The sequence below is a fragment of the Vulpes vulpes genome, chromosome 2 (genome assembly GCF_048418805.1).
Source record: "Vulpes vulpes isolate BD-2025 chromosome 2, VulVul3, whole genome shotgun sequence".
NCBI classification, from domain to species: Eukaryota; Metazoa; Chordata; class Mammalia; order Carnivora; family Canidae; genus Vulpes; species Vulpes vulpes.
In genome coordinates, this window is record NC_132781.1 from 17,361,053 (window position 1) to 17,387,919 (window position 26,867).

The following is a 26,867-nucleotide window of genomic DNA, read 5'->3' on the forward strand; positions in this document are numbered from 1 at the left end:
TGATGCTCTGTAAGGATGAATTATGCAAAGGCCAGTGTGAATCAGGCGGTATCTGGGCCGTCCTCAGCCAGCCACGGCTAACCATGAGCCACAACCAGTGTGGCGGTTCTGCTGGGGCTGAGCTCCACTCCCATGTCCACTACTTACAGCTGGATCACCCACACCAGCTACTTCACCTCTCTGAGCCTCCAGTTTCCTCATCAGCAAGGGGGATCCTGATTGTCCTGACCTCGCAGGGGGTGGGAGGTTTCAGGGAGACGACGTGCCAGCTCTGGCACACAGGCACATAGACACACATGGTATATGGGAGCAGCTGCTGCAATTATGATCCACAGTGGGACTTGCCACCTGGGGAATTCTTTGAAGCCCCAGTTAGGGTGGGAAGCAGAAGCAGAACTCTGACGCCTTTGTGGGCAAGCCAGGAGTCACCCCACGGACCCAGTTCTAACATCAAGAAGAAGGAGCCAAGGGTAGAGTCTATGCCCTTGGCTGGTGAGGGCTCAAGGACACTCATCTGGATAGTCTCTATGCGTATCTCAACGTCTAGCTGCTGACCTCTCCATCTCATCTTGGTTCTTTTGGTCTAACTTCAGCCTCACAGCCTTAACTAACAGCTGTCCACATGCAACTATTATGAAATGTCGAGAATGTGTCACTTTGGGAGAATATACTCCTCCCTCATCCCCCATCTTCTCCAGGTAAGTGTCCCTTGTGCATGCTGGTGCATAATGGCACGTGCCACGGGCATGAGGATCAGAGGGGCTGCTGGATCTGCTTGCTCTTCACCTACCCACACTCCGGTGCCCATTGGGTGTACTGGGGCCTGGTGGGGGCTCTTCCTTTTCCCTGACTGGGTTAGCTTGTCCCCCACCCTCCCAGCCTCACTGAGCCTGGTTCAAGGTCTTAAAAGTAGTACGCTGGAGTCAGCTCTGATTGACCTGCAGAACAAACTAAGCAAATCTATTCTTAACTCAGGAGATTGGAGGTGATGCCACATTGGCATCTTGAGATAAGCCATGGTGGGAATATCTTCCAGCGCAGAAATCGGCAAACGATATAAATCAGACACCCACCCATCCACCCCCAGAAAGCATATAAAACACCAGCACACCACTGGTCCTGCCTGCTGTTGTAATAACTCACTAGCACCTGCTAGGCATTTGGCATCACTCTGCACAGAAATCCTGTGAGATACTCGTCATCATCCCCGTTTCATATCCAGGGTTCACGATTACTCAGGGTTTCAGCTCGCCACACTGGGCCGCGCACCTCAATAAACAGAACCATGAGAGCTGACAGGGCTACCGAGTTGTTAAAGGTCATTGAGCATCCACTCACTCCACTCAGCAAGGAAACTGAGCTCAGAGCGGGTCAGTGTGGCAGCAGCTTCCTCTGCTAATCCTGCCTAAAGTGGAAGCCACCATCTCCCCACCAGCCTCCCAGCAACAACCCCCCCCCTCACATTGGTGCCCACTGCAAAGCCGAGGTCACTGTCACCTGATGCTCTACAGGCATGACTGAGATTTTGGAAACTTTGCATGCAGATCTTGACGTTCAGTGCAAGTTATGTTTTGTTTTGCTTGATTTGATCCAGTGCTCAAGACTCTCAAAAACATTTAAATAAATCCTGCTTGGGTCATTGGTTGTAAGTCTCTCTCACAGACCTCAGTCACCTACCGCCTCCATCACTCCACTTTCGCTGCAGGAATTGGGGGGCTTAAACTTTTTAAAAGAATAAGCAAGACAGAGCTTTGTGGCCCAACACTGGAGATTCTCATCTTGTCTGACAGAGGTGCCGGCATCCATATACTTTGCAAAGCAGGTTCCTCCCTGGCCCTCCCATTCCCGAGCCCGCTCCTCCTGCCCCACGGACCAGAGAATCCGGATTTTTGTCCAGTGAACATGAGCAGCACTTTGTCAACCGCCCACCGAGGCCCGTGCCGTGCACCTTGCCCTTGACAGTCTCCCGTTAGAAGGAGGATCTTCTGCCCTCCTCTGCTCTAAGGGATACCCCTCCAGGATTCCTTTTGCTGGACAGCAGGGTCCCCCCCCCCCCCCCCCCCCCCAGCCTTTAGAAGCGGAGCTCCCGGTCCGGGAGAGCGGCTCTGAGTCGGAGTCCGGGAGTGGGCAGGAGACCGCAGCAGGCGCGCAGCAGAGCGGACCCCACGCTTCTCGGCAGACCCCAGTCCCTCCTTCTGAGGCCCCCACCCCTGACCGCGGGGAGAGCGCCTAGAGCGTGGCTCCAGCCCCGCCGGAGGAGCGGACACTCCTGGCCCCCGCCTCCCCAGGCCCGAGGGCCTCCACGTTCCGCCCGCGCGTCCCCCGGCGGGCGCCGCGTCAGGTGAGCTCTCACCTGGGGCGGGGGGACGCGGAGACGGGGGCCGGGGGCGGGGCGGGGGCGGGCCCTGGCCGGCGGCCCCACCCGCGACGGGGCGGGGCAGGCGCGCGGGGCCAATGGGGCGGGGGGCTCGCCGCCCGGGGGGGTGCCGCCGGCGCCGCTCCCTCCCCGCGGCCCGCTCCGCCCCGCCCGGCTTTAAAGCCCCGCGGGCGGCTGGTGGCGGCGCTGCGAGCGCGGAGCGGCGCGAGGACATGCGACAGGGCGCCGCGCCGCCGGCACCATGCGCCCCCCGCCCGCGCTGGCCCTGGCCGCGCTCTGCCTGCTGGCGCTGCCCGCCGCCGCCGCCGCCGCCTACTTCGGGTCAGTGCCCGCCGCGCCCCCGGCCGGCGTCCCCGGCCTGCCTGCCTCCCCTCCTCCGGCTAGAGCAGGGCCGACTTCGCCCTCCCGCTGGCCCCGGCCGCGCGGGACCTCGAACTCAGACCTTAGCCGCCGGCGGGCCGCAGTCCCGGCGCGCTGCGGGGGTTCGCGCCCCAGCTCGGCCTCGGCTGCCCCGGCCCGGCTCCGGCCCGGGCGCCCCGTCCGGTGTCCCACTCTCGGTGCTCGTTGCCGCCCCGCTCCCCACCCGGCCCGAGACCTCATCCCGCCGCGTGCGCCCGGCCTCCGACCCCCGTCCCGGCTCCCGAACCCCGCACACGTCTCGGACCCTGGCCGCATCCGCACGGCGTGCCCGGTCCCCCCCCGCCGGTCCAGGCGTCCCTCCCGCGTCCCGGGGCCCTCTCGGGACGCTCGCTCCGTGCCGTGTGCTCGTAACCCGCCCCCCCCGCCCCGTCCCACCACGGTGCGCGCCCGGGCCCCCTCCCCGCCCTCGCCTTCCTCCCTGCGGGCTGGGTGGCGGGCGGGGATCGCGCGGTACGGGGGTGCGGGCTGCGGACGCTGGGGACTGTCAGCTGGCGGTGCGGAGGGACCCTTCCGCTGGGGAAGCCCAGCCAGATCTCACACCTGGCGTGGGACGAGTTCTGGGGAGGATGACCCGGAGTGAGAAGGGAGCAGGGGTACATGATGGCAAAAGGGAGATCAGAGTTGCGGAGACACCTGGGGAGAGAGCCGGCGGGGGCACGAGTTACAGGGCAGTTGTCCCTCCTTCTCTGACCCAGGGACTTGGGTGAGAGGTGGGGTCTTGGGTGCGAAGGCACTCACGTGACCTCCACCCAAAGCTTGCTCCAAATGTGCACAGGCTGTTACTCTCATCTTGTCACTCCAAATGAGGGTGAAGTTTACAATTTGACTAAAGCAAAGGCAAGAAAACACACCAAGCCAGTGACCTGCCAGGGAGGGGAGTAAGGATCTGAGAAATCCCCGGAAGACTGAACTAAGGGCTGTGGGCTAATTTCCAGGTCATGACCCTGGTTAAAAACGTGCCTTGGCTGCGAGCAGTGGCCTCTCCTGAAAAATCAGGAGGGGGGTGGTGGCTGGCAACATAGGCAGGTCAGCCCAGACCCTAGCTCCCAGCTCAGCTTGCTGGTGATCTGGGAAGACCAGTCTCTGGACTTCAGTGATCCTTTCCTACAAAGGAGGGGCTGAACTTGACAGAACCGAACCTCTATTTTCACGCTGGGAGCAGTGCATAACGTGTTTGTTTGACAGTGATTTCAGACTTGAAGGCACTACTGTTGCCTCAGCAGGCAGGGCGTAATGGTGAGGGCACAGATTTTGGGTTCAATCCCCAACCCAGCTGCCTGCTAGCTGTGTGCTCTTGGCCAAGTCATTTACAAGTCACTTTTACAGATGAGAAGCGGGGATAATGGAGATAATAAAATGGGGATGATAGTGCCTATTTCATATGAACACTACGGGAGTTAGTACACGTAAAGCACTTAGGACAGGGTCTAGCACATAGTAAATGCTCAACTAATGCCAGTAATTATTATTAGTGAGGAGATTAGGCATGGTAGCTTGGTATCCCAGCCCTGAGGGGGTTTCTGAGCTGAAACAGAGAGCAGGAGGACAAATGCACCTGTGTCTTCTTGGATATCAGCTTATTTCCACAATTCTTTGTTTGGGTTTTGGGGATGGGGTGAGGGCCAGATGGGGTGAGAGGAGGGGCCTTTGGGAGGTCTGGACCACTTTGGCTGGTGTGGTTGGAAGGAAAAGGAGTTTTTGGCAGTGCACAGGGGTAGAATTTGAGACTTATGAGCAGGGGGCAGCCTTAGAAATCAGAGTGGGGAATGGTCAATTAGGCCTGGTTAGGGCTGAGAGGGATCATGTGAGTATTAGAGCCACCTTTTTTCAGGTCATGAACCCAGCTAAGCAAAGCTGACAAAACTGACTCCAGCCACCGCCACCCCAGTCTGGAGAACAGGATAAATACTTGAAGAATAAGCTAAAACTGGGGTCTTGTGCCGTTATGTGTTTAGTCTCAGAGAATAGACAGGATTCAGCCTGAATTCTCACTGAGGAAGCCCTATCGTGACTCAGTCAGGCCCGATTCTCTCCAGCTTCCTATCAGAATTTGCTCTCTGGAGGGAATCTGATATCAGTCATCCACACTATAGTGAGAATGGGAAGCTACGTGCTCCTCCTTTCTCCAGGTCATTTGCATTTGAAGTCTCATTTCTGATTATAAGATGAAATGTTTGGGCATTTGATAAAAGAAAATTCAAACATCCGGAGAGAAGGTGAGGCCAATCTCCTCGGGGTCTTTGAAATCACAGGATCATAAACTTAAGAGTTGGAAGTACTACAGGAGCATCTCTGGTCCAACTCCCTGTTTCAAGCAGGTCATTAATGGTTAGTCCCATTTTTCAAATGAAGCAGCCATCGTCCCCAAACCACGGTAAGCCAGCAACTGCTTCTGGGGCTTTTACGAAACCAGAGCTGAATTCCAGTGACCTAATAACTAGTATTGCAGTTTACAAATCACTTTCTCATACAGCCTCTCTCTCATCTGACTCCAGAACCATCATTGAGGTCTATAGGATGGTGTAAATAGTTCCTCAAAGGAAACTTAGGGTTAGAATAGTTCAGTGATTCACCCTAGGTCACACAACAAGTCAATGGGAGAGGTGGGATAGAAGCCAGGTTCTGCCTCCAGTCTGGGTTCTTCGCCTTCCAGGGAACAGTCTCCAGAGCAAAGACTGTGTGATCATCCAGGGGAGCAGCAGCTACAGGGAGCTGCAGGGGGTAAGGGAGTGGAGGGTAGTGCCCTCGCCTGCTTGATCACTTGGTCAGGTCACTTGCCTCCAAGGTCTTTAGCACCTGGAGGTCCTAGGGTTCCCGAATTCTAATGAGCTGATCCTGGCCTGGAAGTCTAGGATTACTCAAGAGCTCATGTTTTGGCTTGGATGGCTTGGGAATTCTGCAAATATTAAGTGGTGTGGTGTTTTATAAGTGAACATGCACTGTATTATGTGACAAGTGGAGCCCATGACAGCCCTTGTCACTCAATCCAGTCTTTAAATCATCCCAATGGCTTCACTTAACTGACTTCGCCAGCCGGGCGCCCCATGTGTTGAACATTTCTGCATGTGCATGTTAGTCATCTGAACATCTTTTTTCATTGTGTTGATTGTCTTCTTATTGAGTTATAAGCGTTCTTTGTATATTTTGGATCCCGGTCCTTTGTCAGAAAGAATTGGCAATATTCCATCCCTATCTGTGGCTTGCCTTTTAATTTTCATCTCGGAATCTTATGAAGAATACAAGTTTTTAATTTTGATGAGGTACAATTTACAACTTTCTTGTATGGTTTATACTTTCTTGGTGTTCTACTCAAGAAATCTCTGTCTCTTCAGAGGTTGTAAAATTTTCCTCTTACGTTTTCTTCCAGAAATTGTACAGTTTTAGCTCTTACACTTAGGTCTGTTTGTTCCTTTTGAGTTAATTTATGTGAATCATGTAAGGTCAGGGTCAAAGTGTATTGTTCTCCATGTGGAAATCCACTTGTTCCAGCACCATTTGCTGAAAAGATGGTCCTTTCTCTATTGTCATTTTTGTTGCAAATTAATTGATTCAATGTATGAGATTCTATTTCTGGACTGTTTATTCGATTCCATTCACCTATATGTTTATTCTTATGCCAATACCATGTAGTCTTGATTGCCGTACCTGTATGGTAAGTCTTAAAACCAAATAGTATACATTCCCCCTCTCTTTTTTTTTTTTTCAAAATTGTTTTGGAGCACCTAGGTGACTCAGTTGGTTAAGTGTCTGACTCTTGATTTCAGCTCAGATCATGATTCAGGGTCCTGGCATCAAGCCCTGTATCAGGCTCCAAACTCAGCAGGGAGTCTGCTTAAGGACTCTCTCTCTCCTTCTGCCTCTGTCCCCCACCCCATCTCTTGCTCTAAAATAAATAAATAAATAAATCTTTTTAAAAAGGTTTTTTTTTTTTTTTTTTTTTTTTTTTTTTTACTATTCCAGGTCCTTTGTATTTTCACATAAATTTTAGAATCAACTTGTCAATATCTATAGGAAAGCCCGCTGGAATTTTGTTTGGGATTGCATTGAATCTTTAAGTCAATTTATAGAAGATTAACATTCTAACAATATTGAATCTACTGATTTATAAATGGGCATATCTCACTATGTAAGTTTTTAAAATTTCTTTTAGCAGTGTTTTGTAATTTTCAGTATGCAGATTGTGCAAATATTTAAAATCTTATTCCTAAGTGTTTTTTGGGCTTTTTTTTTTTGTATTTGAATGGTATTGTTTTGCTTATAAACATTTTTATAAATTGGTTGGGTCCCGAGAAAGACAGAGTTGGAGGGAAGAAAGGGTAAAAGAAATTGTACTGCTTTGGGGTGGTGGATTGAAAGCCAAACATCACTGATAAGAATCACTGTGTTTGGGGAAAGAATTTAGGCCAGCCTGCCCCTGGCTAGGCTGTAACACCGCCCCCCACCCAGGAGTTGGGCTCTGTAGTTGGGCTCAGGGTCAGGCCAGCCTCCCCATGGATAGTGATGGATTTTTCTAAGGCTGAGGAAGGTGGACAAGGTAGGAGGACTCCTGAGCTGGAATCCCCTAAGGAAGAGAGGTCCTGGTGCCTTTAGGAGTGTGTGCTTGGGTAGAAGTGACCCCCCCCCCCCCCGCCCCCGCACCTTGGCATCAGCATAAGTAGGGAAAGAGGCAGCCCGAGGCCCTGCTACAGTGTAAGGAGCACCAGACTTGGAATCACGGATTGAGTTCAAATCTTTCATCCCACTACTTAGTAATTGTGACTCAGGGCAAGTCAGTTAACTGTTCTTTTTTTTTTTTTTTTAACATTATATTCATTTATTTGATAGTGAGAGCATGAGCAGGTGAGTAGCAGAGGGAGAGGGAGAAGCAGACTCCCCACTGAGCAGGAAGCCTGAGAATGCAGGGCTCGATCTGAGGACTCTGAGATCATGACCTGAGCTGAAGGCAGCCACTCAACTGACTGAGCCGCGCAGGGACTGCAAGTCAGTTGACTGTTCTTTTTTTTCTTTTTTTTAAATTTTATTTATTTATTCATCAGAGATGAGAGGGAGACACACACACACACACACACACACACACACACACACACAGAGGCAGAGACACAGGCAGAGGGAGAAGCAGGCTCCATGCAGGGAGCCCAATGTGGGACTCGATCCTGGGTCTCCAGGATCACACCCTGGGCTGAAGGCGGTGCTAAACCACTGAGCCGCCCAGGGATCCCCCTCAGTTCGCTGTTCTGACCTCAGTTTTCCCACCTATAAAATGGGCTAACCCTCACCTTATAGAGTTGTTGTAGTTAAATAAGTGCAAATAAACCTGCTGAGATGCTATCCATCTATAAGGAGTTCAAGAAATCTAGCAATGTAGTCTTAGAGCCTCCCAAGTTAGGGGCATCTTTGGTATCATATGTTCCTCCCTCTCTTCATCTTTGCCCTCGTCATTGTATAATTCAAATCCTTTCTGTGCTCAGCATTTTATGTGCATGATCCTATTTATCCACTGTGACCGCCCAGGGGGTAGGTGTTGGTGGAATTCATATAGGTGAGTGGGAAGGAGGTCAGAGGGGCCAGGTGCCTTGCCCAAAGGCTCACAGCTAGGGGCTGGCAGCACTGAAATCTGAATTCTGGCCTGTCCGAATCCAGAGCCAACCTTGTCATGTTGCCTCCTGCTACCTCTGCCTCCCCCTGGGCAGCCCATCCTGTCACCCTCACCCTTCACCTGGTATATGGCCTAGGCATCTTTTCACGGGTTGTTTTATTTTTTTTATTTTTTATTTTATTTTTTTTTTTTAAACCTTTATTTTTTTTTAAATGTTTTTTTTTAATTTTTTTATTTATTTATGATAGTCACACAGAGAGAGAGGGAAAGAGAGGCAGAGACACAGGCAGAGGGAGAAGCAGGCTCCATGCACTGGGAGCCCGACGCGGGATTCGATCCAGGGTCTCCAGGATCACGCCCTGGGCCAAAGGCAGGCGCTAAACCGCTGCGCCACCCAGGGATCCCTATTTTTTTTATTTTAAAGATTTTATTTATTTATGAGGGAGACAGAGAGAGAGAGAGAGAGAGGCAGAGACACAGGCAGAGGGAGAAGCAGGCTCCATGCAGGGAGCCTGATGTGAGACTCAATCCATCGATCAATCCCAGGTCTCTAGGATTAGGCCCTGGGCTGAAGGCGGCGCTAAACCGCTGAATCACCAGGGCTGCCCCATTCATAAATTTTTTTTTAAAGATTTTATTTATTTATTCATGAGAGACACACAGAGAAGCAGAGACACAGGCAGAGGGAGAAGCAGGCTCCTCACAGGGAGCCCGAATGTGGGACTCGATCCCAGGACTTCAGGATCACACCCTGGGCTGAAGGCAGATGCTCAACCACTGAGCCACCCAGGCTGCCCTCACTGGTTGTTTTAAACTTTTGCTTTGTTACCTATTTTTTTAGTGTGCTTATGTCTTCAATTCATTTAGGCAAGGGTCTTGGGGACTTGTTGGCTGAGTCCCCCATAGTCCCTAGCATTGCCTCATGGTCCGCAGAGAATGTCTGGATGGACAGCCCTCTCCCTTCCTCTCCCCTAGAATTTTCCTCTGCCCCATTGTATTTGCTCTTCCATCTCCTACTTACACTTGACTCTCTTGAGCACACACTGCTTTGTCATGACCTGGCATCCATCAGGATAGGAAGTAGAAGCAAAGTAGAAAGCAAAGACTTGCCCCCATCAGACTCCAGAAGTCAGCTACAGCTGCCTTCCATAGAAATGTTGGTGGCAGCTGAGATGCATTCTGGGGTAGGACAACTGCCTCAAGCCCAGACCCCCTCACTGGAGAGATGAAGTCAGAACGGGGGAGGTGGAGAGTCTCAAAGAGCCAGAATAGGTTTAAACCACCATGTTCAGAGTCCTGGAAATTCTTTTTTATTTGTTTTTGTTTGTTAAGTAAGCTCTACACTCAACATGGGGCTTGAACTCACCACCTAGAGATCATGAATCACATGCTTGACCCACTGAGCCAGCCAGGTGCCCCCAGAGTCCTGGAAATTCTAAAGAGACTGGTTTCAGGGCAAGAGCAGAGAAGGCCTGCTTTCTTGATAGTTACATTTGTTTTAAGGCCAGGCCAGGCCAGAATTCAAGAATTTTTGAATTTTAGAAAGATAACTTCATGCATATACTAAATCCAGAGCAGCATCCCATCATCAGACACTTTATTATTTTTGCAGAAAAAGGATCTACATATTGGGATAAAGGCAGATCATAAATATTCTCATTTTGGTTCAGGTCAGGACTTGCTGCCATATGAATGCATCCTAACTGCATAAAATTTTTTTAGTCGTCCGAGCTTCCTAGAGTTGGAATTGGGGTGAGATTTGTGAACCTGTGGTAAACTTTCAGCACCCATCACCACTAGAGGTTGTGCAAGCTGAGTTTTAAAGACAGACTTTTGGGCCAAGGGCTTGTCTGGTCCTCCCTGGGTGTCCAAGGGAAACTTCAGGTGTCTGGCATGGCTTGTCCCCAGGAACTGAGGTCCAGACGGAACAGATCTGGCTCCCCAGTCTCCACAGGGACTGAGCCGTGGGCCCGTGGAGTCCCCAGGCGGCTGATCTGGTACTGGGGAGAGCACGGCGGGTGTGGCCAAAGGCAGGTTCCCCCAGAGCCACGCCCCTCCAGCCTGCAGGGCCCAGCTTGGGAAGATTGGGGGGGTGGGGTGTTGGGTGGCCCCTGCAGCTGGAAGTGAGACAGCAGGGAGGCCAGGTGTGTGGGAATGGGGGTGGGGGGGAGACTGAGGGACTGCCTGGAACATACTCTCCAGCTGGGGTTGGACATCTGAGGGATTTATGCAGCCAGCTGGTATCTGAGGAGCACCTGTTTGGGGTGGAGGATCTGAGCTGGGAATGGGGGACCTCTGGGTCTGAGAAACCAGGACCTCTGCAGAGGGGCTTACAGGCTACTTGGAGAGTCTGTCCGTGCAGCTGTGAGGAGGAAGAAAAAAGTGTCAACCACGTAGAACTATGGATGTTATATCTGTAAAAGTGAGAGAACACAAAGAAAGAGGATGGTTAGAAAGAGATGGGACTGGCAAGCAAGTAGGGCTTCCTGGAGGAGGCAGATAAGCATCAGAGCACATTAGAGCTGGATGGGGCCTCAGAATCACCTTTCTCATTCTTTGCATTTTAAGTCAAATGTTGAAAAAGATTGTGGCCATAAAAGAGTCCAGGGGATCCCCAAGGGCTTTGGGACTGGGAGAGGCATCCCAGGCAGGGATTATAGCATGAAGGAAGGCATGAACTGGACTGGGGGAGCCATGAACTGGACTGACAGGAGGATGAGGAAAAGACTGCCCGAGGGAAGGACCCTCTGCTACAGCCTTGGCTGGCTCTGAGTCCAGGACAGTCCAAGGTGGGAAGTTGTTCTGGTCCTGCTCTGGGGACCCTGCTCTATTCCCAGGGGAGCCCCTTACCACTACATCCCTTAGGGCAGTCCTGACTACTCAGGTTTTCCCTAGGCGCATTCAGGATGTGGCTCCTTCACCAGGTTGGGAGGTTCCTGCTGTCCTTGGAGCCGAGAGGAGAGGTGAGGGGGTGTGGACCATCTTTGGGCCCTGCAGGAGGACAAATGGAACTGGCAGCTTGGGACATCTCTGTCCTGAGCAGCCGCCAACGATGAAACTACCATCATCACACAGGGATCACACACAGGGCATCCCCCCTGGGGCCTGGCTCTTCCAGGGCCCCCAGCTCCGCCTAAGCCTGCCTGCCCATCTGTGTGGGGAAGAGGGTGACCACTGAGCAGGCTGCCAAGCTGGTTAGTTGGTTAACTTATTGTGCTTCAAGAACTTGGTCAAAGTTATCCAGCCTAGGAGCCAGGGTTTCAAGGTTGGGGCAGCACTGGATGGGCGTGTTGCCTACCATGAGAAGAGACATCCTCAGAGACTACTAGCCTTTTCCTACAGTCCCCACCCATGTCTCCTAAACTGCTCCTTCCCTGGGTCGGGGCTGGGCCTGTGAAACCAAGAAGCTGGGGAAGCTTATCTTAAAGCTCTTAGGCTCCCTTTTCTCTACCCCTCCCTCTCCTTGCTCTAGGCTTCTCCTTCTTCTGTTTCTTCATTATCCCAGACCCTCTCCTGTGATCTGCCTTCTGTCTAGCAAAGTATGTTCTCAGGCACTGGCATTGTATCAGACACTCACACTTTAGTATGAATAGGCAAGCCACTTCTCTAAACCTTATTTCTGATTTTAGCCAAAAAGAAACTGAGTTTTAGACCAGGAAAAAGTAGTCCCTTAAAGAAAGCACACTTCTCTCCCTTTAGCTGCTCAGGGGCCCAGAGGAGTCCTGACCAGATTGCTTTCCTTTCATACCTACCTGTCTTGTATTCCTTTCATCCTAAACATTTGGGGTGGTGGTGGCTAATTTTGCTTCCCTGAAGTGTTACGTTGAAGCTAAAAGCAGAAACTTCTAGCCTTGACAGAAACAATCAGGAGACTCAGGGCACAATCCTAGGCCTGCCACTAACTCAGTGGGTCACCTTGGAACATAAATATTACATGAACTCCCAGGGCAGGAGATAGGTCAAAGCTGAGACCTAAACACTTGGCAAATCCCTTGCCTTCCAGTCTGCCCCTAGAAGCCTCTGGAATATCTTCCAGGAGCCATCAGGGCAAAACCTCTAGACTGGGTGATCTTGAAGGGCTTCTCCAGCCTTAAAATATATGATTTAAATGGTGTGCATGTGGGCCCAGCAAGGGAGCTGAGGGAGCTGTTCCTAATCTCAGGTCTGTAGAGGTGAGGGAACCCTCTGCCCATGGGGATCCTCCTTGGCCACCGTGGCACCAGATCCATGCATGCCAGGGATGAAGCCTTCCCCTCCTTGGCTTCTGCTGGGCCTGAGTGGAGAGGGAGAGAGACAGGAAGGAGGAGGGGGAAGCATTTCCTCCGCAGATGTTGCACTGGCCAAGCTCAAAATACCCGAGATTGTTGAGATGCAAAGCATGCTTGCCATGCGGGCTGCTTGCTGCCCACTTAGCTGTGAGCACACATCTCCCCCATGCCATCCTCAGCGGGCAGCCTGGTGTGCGGCTGCAGAACAGGAAGTGGAGCTGTTTTTGGAGAGACAAAGCCTGCAGCTGGGCCAGGCTCTGTTCTCTCCGAGCCAGGGCTGTGCTGGGGTGGGGGACGAGGCTCTGGGGATGAGCTCTAGTGGGAAGGTGACCAGATTTGGTTCTCAAGCTGGGTTCCTGGAGTCCTGACATAAGAGTTGGGAAGGAAAAGGAGGGTGGATCCAGGAGGGGCTGAGGGGGACCCTGACAGGGAAAGAGTGAGCTTTTGTGTCTTTCACTCTTTTGTGGGTAGCCCTGGGATGAAGCTGACCCTTGATAAAGTCACCTAGATATTTATATTTAAGTGAATGGGTGAGTGTAGAGAGGATGGAGCTTGTTGGAGTAGAGGTAGGATGTGGCAATTGGTGACTTGACCAGGCTGTTCATTAAGGACATGTTCTTGGAGGATGCATGACGGTGACCCCAAATCCAAGAGAGGAGAAAGGAGTCTGAAGGATGGAGGAATTGTGTGCTGCTCAGCAACATAAACTTGGGGCCTCTTAGCATGACAGAAAGAGGGGAGAGAGGCTTGGAGTGGATATTGAGGGTACCCCCTCTCTGCAGAAGGACTGTCAGAGCCAAATGCCCTCTCTTCCGGGGCCAGCCACTGCCCTCAGCAATCTTCCTACTGGGAAGACCTGGTGGTGGAGAGCACAGTGTGGGGGTGGGGAGTGTGTGTGGATGTGGGTGGGTGTGTGGATGTGTGTGGGTGTGTGTGTGTAGGGGGATTTAGTGAGGGCTGTGAGGTGCGCTGAGATGTTTGAGATGAAATCACAAAGGGAACACTTACCATGCAAATGGCCCTGCTGCGGAAGCCTCTTATCAGGAGCATCTAATGGGGTTTTGCAGGGCCAAGGCCAATGCTCCAGGCAGGGCAAGGCTTTCCTGGTTCCCAGGTAGCTGCCCACAGTTGGCATGGTCCCTGGTGCCAGGCACAGCTCCTGGCCCCTCCAGCTAAGGGTCTAGACAGGCTGGCATTACCTGGTGCCCTGGGAACCGCCAGCCTTGTCCTACACCACTCACCCACATCCTGGGGGTGGCCTCCTCTGGAATCATCAGACCTTCTCAAGCAGAAAGAAGGGTGGGGGTAGGGGGTGGAAGAACAGAGCCCGAGGCGCCCCCAAGTGATGGGAAATGTGCTGCACCTGCCAGGTCTTCCTTACTAGCCAAGAGTGCTCCTTGGGACCTTCCTCCTGCCTCCTCCCCACCCCCCAGGCCTCTTACTACAGGCAGGATGGGACTGGCCAAGGTCAGGTTCTCACCCAGATGGAGCTAAGAGTTCTGACCCCTGAGAAGCTCCTGATTGCTCCACTGGGAGTTGGGCTGGTTCAAAGCTCTCTTCTGCTTCTTGGGGCCTTGGGAGAGTCTGGAGTACTACCGAATCCAACCAAGTTCCTTCTAGTCTAGGAGCTCCTTGAGGGCAGGAGCACGTCCCAGCAGCCAGCATGGTGCCTGGCATATAGTGAGTGCTCAAGAATGACACTTACCTGGAGCTTACTATGTGTCAGGCACTGTTCTAAGATCTGTACAAATGTTAACTCATTTAATCCTCCTGATAGCCCTGTGAGGTAGATATGGTGGTTGGTTATCTGCATTTTATAAATGAGGCCCAGAGAGAGAGGTGAAGTGCATTGCCCAAATTGGCACAATTGGCAAGAAGCAGAAGTGGGATTTGAACCCAGGCAGCCTGGTCCCGTTACACTCTCCCTCTAGTCAATGTGTATTTGTTAGACAGAATGAACTCAGGGGGAGAGTGGACATTCCCAGGATCACCAATGAGTGAGGGCAGACAGACCAGACTACCCAGACCATAACGGCTTTGCGGGCCTGAGGTCCTTGGGTCCCGTACTCAAGCAAGTGGTGGTTAATTTTCCATCTTCTCTCTGGGGTTTGGTGGTGACTGGGGTGCTGTTGAAGGTAAACAAAAGCAGTCTCCTGGGACACTTTCTCCAAATCCTGGGAGAACCTTCTTTTCCTTTCTTCAGGTTCATCCCAAATGGGGGAGCTTTAGCCAAACCATGGATGGGGTGAGCATTAGAGAGTAAAAGGAAGCCAGGGCAGGAAGGCCAGAAGCAGGGGTAGGGTCGTATCTGAGGTGAAGTCCTGAAGGGCACTCTTGACTTTTCCTACCCTGGGAGAAGACAAGGTGACCCAGGAAACAGCTGGTGGGGGGGATGCCCTGGAGTCAAAACCAGAGACATCTTGCAGCATGGGGGTGGGTGACCTTTCTGGAGGTCAGCCTGGGGGAGTCTAACTGGAAGCAGAAATGGGAGGGACCAGCTGGGTCAAAGCAAATACAGCCAATTGGGGAGTGACATGGTCCCAGGCAGCTCAGGAACACTGGAGTCCAGCAGAAGCCTGAAGGAGCTCTTGTCCCAACCCCTGGAAGAGCAACTAGCAACTTCACAAAGTATTCATCCTCTGCTCTTGAGTCCAGAACACTGGCTACTCGTTTGGTTGATAGCATCCGACCTGACCACAGGGCAGTGTCTTTATTAAAATTCCAAATTTTGTCTGGATTCATGTGACTGATGAAGCTCACTTGATCTTTTACAGGTATACTTCTTATCCCCAAGGGGCCCAACTCACATGTGGGCCATAAGATTCTGCAGACAGGTGGGGGTGCGATTCTCAGGCCCAGGTGCCAGGGAATGTAGTTTCTTCAAGGAGAAGGGATCATGCCCACAGACCCTGAGAGGGATGGGAAACTGCAATGCCTAGAATCCTTCTGAGGTCCAGGAAGAAGCCTTCCCTAGTAGATGTGAGGATAGCGCATGAACACCATGTGAGGAAATAACGTGTTTTTCTAAATTTGATGTCATGGAGCTATTTCCTCAAAGGAAATATGATCCCAACCACAACATAGGAAATAAATAAAAGGGAAACCCACTGGGTCCGGGAAGGTCTCCCAGCTGTCTTCCTAGGCCCTGAGGGGGCTCCTGAGGTGGTGCCAGGGAGCCTTCTCTGAGCGCAGCCCTAGGCAGACCAGGGCCCAGTGTGGCCTGAGGCCTCGATGTGGTTGGCTGCCTTTCCTGACCATTAATCGCTACTAAGTGTCATTACTGCTAATAAAATTAACCGACTTTATACTGGACTTCTGGGGCCATCAATCATAGGGTCTATTATACGAAATTAAAAAAGAATAGGGGCCAATGGATGGGAGAGAGAGTGTTTACTGAGCCTGCTAACAAGTGCGGGCTCGGGCATGCTGGTCCTTCACAGCTGTCGGAAGGTGGTGATCAGTGACAGCACCCTTAGTTAGACAGCCACGTCCAAGCCTTGACACTGTACTACAGATAGGACACTGTGCTATAGATCTCTAAGATGAGGGCACAGCTGCACACGGAAAGACTCTAGGGCTGGGGCTGAAAATCTCCCCAAATGCTCCCCGAACCTGCTCACCTCTGCTTCTCCCTATGTGTTTGGTTTATTCTCTTGGTCTCTCTGTGGGCCGGCTTCTTCTTTGTATCTCCTAAGTTACAGGCCCAACCACCCAAAGAAAGAAAGAGAGAGAAAGCAACCGTCTGCACAACTTAATTCAAATTCCAAATTCCCAGAGAGAGGACTGATTAGTCCAGCCTAAGTCATATGATCCTCATTGGTCCAATCCATAGGCCAGAGCAGCAGGGTCAAGTGGAATAAAATGGTCAACCACATGGTAACCATGTAGACCAGAAGAACCAATGGGTAGCCTACTCAACAGATGTCTGCAATTTAAAGGTTAAAGGTCTTAGTAACAAGCACTCAAAAAGTGATAGATGATATAAATTACACAACAGAGAGTATAAGACATGATGTAGCTATGAAGACATAATAATAATAGCTATTTTTCTAGGAAAGGCATTGGAGGCAAGCCCTGAAGGATGTGCAGCCCCATTGGTCGAAATTCCCCATCACTCCCTGCCTTGTTCTCTCATCTGTCAATCAGCTGCTCATGAGGGAGGTTCCAGTTTCTGAAATGCAGGAGCAGTGTGAGCAGAAGTCTTCCCTCACATCAGCACCTGCTGTGGTGAGGAGAGCACTTGAGGGGCTGATTGGCTCCTGCTCCCTTTGCGCCCTTCATACTGGAAACCAGTCAGGGTGGGGCCTTCTCGGCTAGAGCTGACATCTGGACCTGCCAAGGGTCAAGCTCTAAGGGTTTCCTGTCAGGCTGCAGGGAGGGGTTTGGGTGTAGACCTGGTGGACCGGAAATTTACCCATTTGCCCCCAGATTAATGATTAACGGGTCCCTGCCCTCACCCTGTCTAGCAGGGGAGCCTAGGGCCAGGCTGGGCCAGGAGGAGCCTGATAGCATCTGTCTGTGCTCAGGGGTTTTGGAGATATGCTCCACACTGGGTTGGCTGCATCTGATGGATTTAGAATCTATGGGCACTTTCTGGGGGGCACCTGGGGCCTGGCCAGAACCCACACTCTCCCCGGGGCAGTGTGGCATCCAGCCAGATGTCCTGGCCAGGTCAGGTGGCTCCAAACAGATCTGGGCCTTGGCTCCATGGGGTGTGGGCCTCTCCTGGAATAGTGTATATTCCAGCCATGCTGAGGGCCACCAGGGTACAGGATAGGAAATAGGAGAAACATCTCAGAGAACTTCTGGGGAGAGGCAAGGTGAGCTCTTACAGGAGTCCCTGCCGTGCTGGTTATCTGCTGTATGGCTCAAGCCAGGCAATGCCTCTTCATAAAACTTTGTTTCCTTATCTGGACAACGGGAAGATCTGCCCAGGTTAAAGAATAAAGCATCTTGTGAGAGGAAAGAATTTTGAGAAACTCCAGCTAGCAGAAAGGTGAACGAGCATGTCCCAGGCACTGTGGATGGTACTTTCCATATAATCCTCCCAGCAGCCCCAGAAGGTAGAAAGGATCCCTCTTTGCACTTCCCAGAGGAAAAAAACTAAGCCTTCAAGGTTACACAGCTAGGAAGTAGGAGCGTGACTTCAGAATCCATGGACTTTGTATGTACTAGAACAGGAAGTCTGGAGCTGAAGGCTTGTTGGAAATTCATCCACCTCTCTGTCAGTTCATCCATCCATCCATCTGTCCATTCACTCTTTCTTCCTTTTTTCCTTCCTTCCTTCCTTCCTTCCTTCCTTCCTTCCTTCCTTCCTCCATCCAGGTATTCCCTAAGCATCTCTTTGTAATAGGCGCTAAGTGGCTGGAAGGTTGAAGCTCTAGCTGGGAATTATGGAAACAGATTGGGTCGGCAATGGGATTATTTGGGCAGCAGTATAACAGAAGGGAGAGGGGGATGTCAGGGAAATTGCTGAGTGTTTGCCCAACATCTCCATCTGTCTCCCTGCCCCCTCTGAGCAGTGTGGCCTCCCCTCCAGGCAGCAGCCAATACTACCTACAGGCAGTACTTTCCAGACTTCCCTCACCATAGGAGCTGCCCAAGGTATGTGGTGAATACAGATCCCCAGCTGCACTCCAGACCAGTAAGATCAGAATCGCCAAACGTGGATCCTGGGCATCTATATTTTTAATAAGCACCCAGATGATTTTTATGATTGGGCAAGGTTGAGAAATAGAACAGGTGAGAAGTGCAGAGACTTTGGCACCTGGAAAACTTGGACACTAGACCTTGTTACAAGCACTTTGGTTTCCTACTCTGTAAAGTGGGCACATAACCCCATGGGGCTGGCCCGTCTCCCAGCAGGGAATAAATGAAGCCCCCCAGATCGTCCCCTTCCCCTTGCTTGCCCCAGGTCCTCCCTGCCCCCTTCCCCCATCAGACCCTCAGGGTCACTGTCTCACTCTCTTGCTCTCTCTAGCCTGACCGGGCGGGAGGTCCTGACCCCCTTCCCAGGGCTGGGCACCGCCACGGCCCCAGCACAGGGTGGGGCCCACCTGAAGCAGTGTGACCTGCTGAAGCTGTCCCGCCGGCAGAAGCAGCTCTGCCGGAGGGAGCCCGGCCTGGCCGAGACCCTGCAGGACGCTGCTCACCTCAGCCTGCTGGAGTGCCAGTTCCAGTTCCGACATGAGCGTTGGAACTGCAGCCTGGAGGGGAGGACAGGCCTGCTCAAGAGAGGTAGGGAGGAGGGCTGGGAGAGGAGGGCTGGAGGAAGAGAAGGGCTGGGGGTAGGAGGGCTGGAGGGAGTCAGCTTTCCTGTTCCCCTGGCCTCTGGGCCTAGGCCACGCTGCCTTTGCAAACCTAGCATGGTCCTGGTGAGAAGAGTCCTGGGTTTGGGTTCTCCCTCGGTTTGGGAGGAGGCGGGTACAGAAGAGCGAGAGAGACACAGAGAAGGAGGAGGCACAGCCCATTCCTGGATCATGGAGGAACCCACAGATGAGATGGGTGGTCCCCCAGTCCCCCTCCCTCAGTCTCCAACGCACACACAGGAACACAGGCACACACGTATGCACGCCAAACAAGGTGGAAGAGCGTATAAGGATGGAAGGCAGGCAGTAGTTGGCCAAATACCCTGAGATGGGTCAAATTCTTGTGTTCACTCATGCCCTGTGACTTTGTTCATCACACCATTGGCCCATAATTCCCCCCTTCCCTTCCATTCTCACTCCACCTTCTTCTCTCCTCCTGTATCCCTCCACACCTCATTCACTAAGCCTCTGGTGAGGCTTGCAGCGAGCCAGCCACGGTGCTGGATGCTGGAGGCACAGGGCTGAACAAGAAGACCCCGTGTGCTCCTGGAGAGCATACAGCCTCCGGGGGAGACAGGTCAGCATGTGACTCTGTCACCAAGTAGCAAGGGACTTTTACTGAAAGGCAGTGATGACATATAGAAGGAGCCAGCCCCCCTGTAGGCCAGCTGCTCTCCACAGCTGGGGAGGGTCTAGGATGGAGCTGATGCTATGCCAGGTACCCCGGAGAGCAGGTCAGGTGAGCACGCCCCAAGAGTACAAGCGTAGGGATGGTCCTGGAAGGGGGTGGGATGATCCGTCTGGAACAAGTCATGCAGGAGACCCAAAGTTACTCATTAGGTCAATAGGTCATTAGGTCTACTGCACAAGTAGGTAGGAGAGAGTGACATTTAAGAGGACTTATGAAGCACAGGAAGCCCACAGAGCATATTTCAGGGGATCAGGGGCCTCAGAAATGGGTCAGTCCATTTGCCTGCACACTGACTTGGAGTCGAGATCAGTGGTTTAGCCTCAGCTCTGCTCCTCACCAGGGGCCCGAGTCACTTGTCTTTGCACCTTAGTGTCCTAATCTGCGCAGTAAAGGCAGTAACCCCTGTCTGCTGCCCTGGGAACCTGGGCATAAACTCCATAGTGCGTTTGACAGTTCTGTCTAAACCGCAGCTTGCAGCCTGAGCCTAAGGGTCAGGTGATAGGAGGCTGCCCGGGCCATGCCCTGAGGTCCACATGATCCTTGTCTGGCTCATCACAGCGCCCCCATCACCCTCTTCTACTCTCAGTGGGTGAAGGGCAGCCTCTGAGCCCAGTCTCCTTCTCCCTCCTGGATAACCGCCCCCCCGCCCCATGCCCGGCCCAGGTTTCAAGGAGACGGCCTTCCTGTATGCAGTGTCCTCGGCCGCCCTCACCCACACGCTGGCCCGGGCCTGCAGTGCCGGGCGCATGGAGCGCTGCACCTGTGATGACTCTCCGGGCCTGGAGAGCCGACAGGCCTGGCAGTGGGGCGTGTGCGGCGACAACCTCAAGTACAGCACCAAGTTCCTGAGCAACTTCCTGGGGCCCAAGAGAGGAAGCAAAGACCTGAGGGCACGGGTGGATGCTCACAATACCCACGTGGGCATCAAGGTGAGTGTGTTGCCTGGAGGCCTCAAAGCCCTGCCCCAGCCAGGGTGCAGGAGTGGGCAGCAAGGTCAATGGAAGGCCAGCATCGGCCCTGCTCCCCAACACGCACGCAGCTGTCCCAGGAGGAACCCCATTTCTTCCACCAGCATGCCACTACCAGGTGCCAGGAAGTAGGGAAGGGTCCTGGGCACCACCATGGGCTAGGCAGCAGGAGAGAGCCAGGCTGGGGACTGGGCCCTGATGAGGCAGCAGCGTGTTTGGAGAAGGGTCTCCATTCCAGGGACTGGCTTTCCTGATGTCCAAGAAGCCCATGTAGTTTGAAAACTACATTGACCTTTGACCTGGTGCAACACCTCCACTTCCTCCATGTTATAGATGGAGAGACGGAGGAGGCCCATAGGAGGGAAGGGGCTTAGTGGAGGCACACAGTAGTGGGAGGACGGGAGGGTGAAAGGTATCTAGGTCTAGTGGGATGAGAGGCTGGAAGAGGCCAGGGTTCCAAGTCTTTAGGACTGACTTCTGTGTCCTCACTGCTGAGTTGGTACAAACCAGGGCTGCTGTGCTCAGCTTTCTACTCCACAAGCACTCTGGGCCAAGGGAAGGAGCAGGGGCCGAGATCTGGCCCAAGGTGTGCGCATTGGCCCAGCAGAAGCGTGGTCTTGAGCTAGTTTGCACCAAAGTGGCACATGGGTTAGCTTGGGTCCTATTTGCCCCCTTCTGTTGTCTCTTGCCCATCCTGCTACCACATCCTGCCATGGTCTATGCTCTGGGGATGGGCCCCTGACCACACCTGCATTTTTTCTCCTCGCAGGCAGTAAAGAGTGGCCTCAGGACCACATGTAAGTGCCACGGTGTTTCGGGCTCCTGCGCCGTGCGCACCTGCTGGAAGCAGCTCTCCCCGTTCCGAGAGACAGGCCAGGCGCTAAAGCTGCGCTATGACTCAGCTGTCAAGGTGTCCAGTGCTACCAACGAGGCCTTGGGCCGCCTGGAGCTGTGGGCACCTGTCCGGCCTGGCAGCCCCGCCAAAGGCCTGGCCCCACGGCCTGGGGACCTGGTCTACATGGAAGACTCGCCCAGTTTCTGCCGGCCCAGCAAGTACTCACCAGGCACAGCGGGCAGGGTGTGTTCTCGGGAGGCCAGCTGCAGCAGCCTGTGCTGCGGGCGGGGCTATGACACCCAGAGCCGCCTGGTGGCCTTCTCCTGCCACTGCCAGGTGCAGTGGTGCTGCTACGTTGAGTGCCAGCAGTGCGTGCAGGAGGAGCTCGTGTATACCTGCAAGCACTAGGCCTGCTGCCTGGTGTGCCAGGGGGCACTGCCAGGACCCTGCAGTGCTCGGCCACCTTGAGGCCCCTCCAGGCAGGAACACACAGCATGCACAAACTCACGACATACGAGCCAGTGTGCACGCACTCCTCTCTCCACCAGGCCTCAGCAGCCTTTCCGTCCCTCTACACTCAGCAGAGAGAGGTTCAGAGGGATCAGAACTGAGAGTCCCCAGCCTTGTTGGAGCAGGAAAACAGAGTAGGAAAGGATGTGGGGGGAATAAGGGAGACCAAGAGGAAGACAGGACTGAGGGTTTTTTGGGGGGCAGTGGGCGGGGAGGGACATCCTGCTATCTCAATTCTTCGGGTTAGTGGCCTAGAGCCAGTAAGACGCTGGGAGGTGAGCCTCTGAGCCAGCAGGGCACTGGGAGGCAGTGTCAGCTGGACGCAAAGGCTGGAGCCTGACAGGGATGGGTGAGTCCAGTCCCTGGGCCCTGCTCAGGTCACAGTGAGCCCTGGGGGCCGCACAACCCCACCACCCGTGGCTTCGCTGTGCTAGTGGGAGGGAGAAAGGCTAGGTAGTAGGAGCTGTTTGTTTGCAGAAAGGAAAGCATTCTGGGCTTGAGTGGAACCAAGTCAGATCCGTGCCCTGGAGCCCTGTGTCCTTGATTTGGTGTTTAAAATACTCACGGAGGCCTCATTCTTTCCTTGAGAGCTGCATTAGCCACACCCGCCCAGCCCTGCTCTGTAAGAGCACCAGTGGATGCGAGGTGGTAGGGAGAGCCGGTCCCCAGGTGGGGCGCAGATAGTGCACGGAGGCTGCACAGGGAGACAGTGACCCATCCCTGTTTTCTGGATGTGGAACCTTTACTCTCAGCCCAGGAGAGAGTGACAGCCTTTGGTTCAAGGCAGGGACGCCGGGAGCTCGGTTTCTCATCTTCCCTGCAGGCCTGGTATGGTCAGGTCCCTGTGGCGGTGGTCCGCCTGTGCCGTGAGGCCCCAACACAGCTGACATTCATGACACAGAAGAGGTCTGATTCTGGTTACATTTCTCCTCTTATAGCTACTCATCTAATTAAGGTTTTACTCTGGAGTTACAGGCGTGGGAAAGTCTTTGCTAAGCCTGGCTCCTTGGGGGCCCCCTTCACTTACGAATAGCCCCCACTTTGGCTCTTACCTGAGGAATAGACGTGACTTTGCTAATTTCCTCTGATCCTGTGGACATTTCCAGTGCTACCTACCAAGGCCCTGTGTGGGAGAAAGAGGAAGTAACTGGTGTACACACACACACACACACACACACATACACACACACATACACACACACGTGCTCCTTGGACCTGCCAGGTTGAGGGTTCACATTTTAGCAGCACACCCTCTCTGGTTCAGAACCAAGACCTTGCAGGGGTCACTCTGCTGGAAGCAGAGTGTTTCCCCAGAGCAGGGCCCAGTGCCAGCCAGGAGGAAGTGGCCTCCTTTGGGAAACCCTCGGCTGCTTTGCCGACCCTGCCGCGCCCTCTGTCAGCTTCCTCTGAACCCAGAGTTGCTGAACCTCTGCTCAACGAAATTTCAGAATTGGCTGTCTGCTCAGAAACCACCAGTGCAAGCCCAGGAAGAAGCCCTGGGCTCCCTGGGACCTCCAAGGGCGAGGAGCTGTCCTGGCTGGGGTGGGTCAGAGCAGCTCATGAGATGCTGGAAGGATCTCTGGCTACAGAGGTTCTGATGAGAAGCCAAACTTACCTGAGATGCCCTCACTGGACTGACCCTGCTGACCCAGGCAGCCAGCCCACATCTTGTCAAGAAGAGCAAAAAAGGAGAGTGGGCTGGTTTTAGGGGTTTTATAGTTTCTTCCACTCCCCGCCCCCCCACTGTATAGACTTTTTTTTGCCAGCCCAATCCATCTGAGGCCCCAACTCTGCCTCTACCTTGCCCCAGCCCTCGGCATAAGGGACCAAAGGCCTCCCTGGCAGGAAAAAGGGACCTGATCCACCCACAGGCCATCTGCATCCCCAGCTCCATGCCTGGCAGTGTTGGGGTTGCAAGAGGATAAAGGCAGACTCTGAGGGACTGAGGCCATGGTGGGCCACCAACCCCAACAACCTAGGCCAATGACACGAGGTGTGGGCTCTGACAGTGCCTCGGCCTTGGGGGGAGGTCCTCCCTGCCTAGCCTTTTCTCTCCTTCCTTGCTCCACCTCTTTCTCTTTCGGGTGCCCCCAAAGGTCCACATCAACCCTGCTGGGGCCCCTCACTCTACAGCTTTAAGGGAAATGCTCACAGGGTATATTTTTGGTCTACCTCACATATATAATTTTTAGGGCAAAAGAGAATAATTTATATAGCTAAGATATATGAGAAAATATTTATGTATAATATTTATATAGTTTCTATATTTCATGGGCAGCACCTGCGGGGGCTGTGTGTTCTGTCAGAAGCCAGCTGTCTGGGGAGACACAGCTTGGCCAGACCCGGGGGTCACCCCTGAGCTGCTCACCAGGGGGCTGGGGTGTCTCACAGGTTCTTGCAACCAGCCACTCTTGGCGCTGATGAGAACACTTCTCCTCTGTGCATGAGGCCTGCTGGGCTTGATCCAGACTGTCCTTGTGAAGGTTTTGTAAATTCTCTGTTCTTCTGGGTCCCAGGCCCCCTCTTCTGCTCTGGCAAAACTATCTTGCTCATAATAATAATGACAACAAAGATGCCCACTCTTTGCATTTGTAAAGCACTTTCGGTTTTCAGAAACTCTCTTGTCCCTTGAATCCCGTTTGATTTCCCTTTATCCCCAGAAGTGTGTGTGTGTGTGTGTGTGTTGCGTGCATGCATGTTGTGGGGGAGGGGCTCATGCCCAGTTTACAGATGTGGCCCAGAGAGGGAGGGATGTCCCCAAAGTCACACTGAGGAGGTCCATCCAAGGAGTATGGAAATACTGCATGGGCCACTCGCTATGGGAGCGGACTTGCCCTGAGCCGATGGAGCCCAGGGAAGTGGCTGTGTCTCTGGCTGTGTGTGACCCTGGCCTTTCGGATCGGGATAGCACGTCAGCATTTTTCCAAGCCGAGTCCTGTGTCTCAGGAGCTGGGAAATGCCTGAGCTTTCCCACCTTGCCACAGTCAGCTACAGGGAGGGAGCCCTGTTAGGCCGTGTGGAGGGTCCCCAGTTTGCCAAGTGCCCCCACCTCAGTCCACCTCACTCCTGGATGTTCCTTCCTGGCTCTTGTGGGCACATCATGTACCTCCCCCTGTCCAGATAAGCCCAGTGTCCCGGTGTCCTTCATGGCCTGGCAGACAGGCCCACAAACAGACCCATGCCAGCCCTGAAGATTATTTCTTATTTCCAGAGTTTCCTCTCTCAACAGCCATGAACTTCAAGTGTTTTTTGTCTCAGCACGTTTTGGAATTCCAGTGGGAGCTATCATATATCAAGTACCTGTTATGTCCATCCATTCAATCAGTGATGACTTAGGAAGCCCCGGCTGAACTCCAGGCACCTCTCTGGGTACTGGGGTACAGCAGTGGGAAAAATCAAGTCCCTGACTCACAGGGCTGACACTCTAGTGGGGAAGAGACACAATAAACCAATAAGTTCTGTATCCGTTGTTTGTACTCTGTCTTGATTTGTTGCAATAACCCTGCATGTTGGACACAACATTTCACATTTAGAGTAAAGGCTCTCGAATGCCGCTAGGAAACAAAGACATCAGGATTTGAGCACAGATCTGCTGGCCTTCAAAGTATGGCTAGTTCCCTCTCTGGACTGCTGCTTCCTCTCATCTATAGACAGGGCAGGAATGCATCACTGCCTTTAATGGATCCTGGGTAAATGGAGGCCTAGGGGAAGGAGGTAACTCATCTGAGGCTACATGCTAAGTCAGACCAGCTGGAGCCTGGTCCGCTCCTGGAGTTGATAAGTGTTTCTAGCATACTCATCCCGTGGCCAGCATGCAGGTTGGGGTGGAGGCAAGATAATGCAAAGCAGGCGCCTTTAGGGATTTAGGGCCAAATAGGAGAAATGAGAGGCACTGCTGTGATGGTTTGTGCCCTTTGACAAGTCAGCCCCAGAGTTCCTTCTCTGGCCTTACTGCCTTCCCAGCATGCTTAGGGAAGTGCATCCCCTTTACCAGCGTGGCTCCTGGAGGTGTGATTGGGAAGGAGGCCCCTTATTGAACAGAGAGCGGCAGAGAGGGCTTGGCAGCTGCCCTGCCCTAGCTCTCCAGCCCAGGTCCCCCGAGAGGGAGGCAGAGGGTAGTCCAGTCCAATCGTGAGGGCACCTATGTAATTCCACCGGCAAGCCTGCCCTAACGTGTTCCTCAGGCCTGGGGGTCAGTTGGTTCTGAGCAGTGACTGAAGAGTCCACGCAGCGGCTCCAGTGTTCCAAGGGACTTCTTACCTGCTTTCTCACTTGAACTTCACAAGGCAGGCACTTTTCTTCCCTTTTTACAGATAGGGGAACTGAGGCACAAAATGTTTAAAAAATTCATTGAAGGCCGAATATTGCATAACCTGGGTCTTTGCCTCCAAACCCCAAATTCTTTCTACTGTACATGGCCTTTGGCCTCCCTCCATCTACTCCTGTCCATAAATCTGTTCCCAAACAGGTCCTGGGGCCTCTCTACCCTCAGCTGTTTAGTGAGAGGATCTCTTCCTGGGGATCAGTGCTTGCTGAGACAATCACTGGGTGGGTACTTCATCTATGGCATATCCCTTTTTATTTATCTTATTTATTTTTTATTTAAAAAATATTTATTCATTTGAGAGAGAGAGAAAGAATGAGCAGAGGGGAGAGGCAGAGGGAGAGGGAGGAGCAGAAGCAGACTCTCCACTGAGCAGGGAGCCTGCTTTGGGGCTTGATCCCAGAAACTTGGGATCATGACCTGGGCGGAAGGCAGACACTTAACCATCTGAACCACCCAGGTGTCCTTTTTAAAGACATTTAGCCACATGTGCTCTTTCTCTTTTCCTTTTTATACCTACATGTTTATCTTGTTGAACCATTTGTGAGAACATTACAGACACCAGGGAGC

At 53.0% G+C, this 26,867-nt stretch overlaps 1 protein-coding gene across 1 annotated transcript; it reads left to right on the forward strand.

Moving 5' to 3' along the window:
- Positions 1-2,561: 2,561 nt before the first annotated feature.
- WNT9B (Wnt family member 9B) lies at positions 2,562-25,436 on the forward strand. Its single transcript, XM_072746952.1, has 4 exons — positions 2,562-2,698; positions 18,642-18,898; positions 20,324-20,589; positions 21,398-25,436. The coding sequence occupies exons 1-4, from the start codon at positions 2,619-2,621 to the stop codon at positions 21,869-21,871; spliced, it is 1,077 nt and encodes a 358-aa protein (XP_072603053.1). The 5' UTR covers positions 2,562-2,618; the 3' UTR covers positions 21,872-25,436.
- Positions 25,437-26,867: the final 1,431 nt, after the last annotated feature.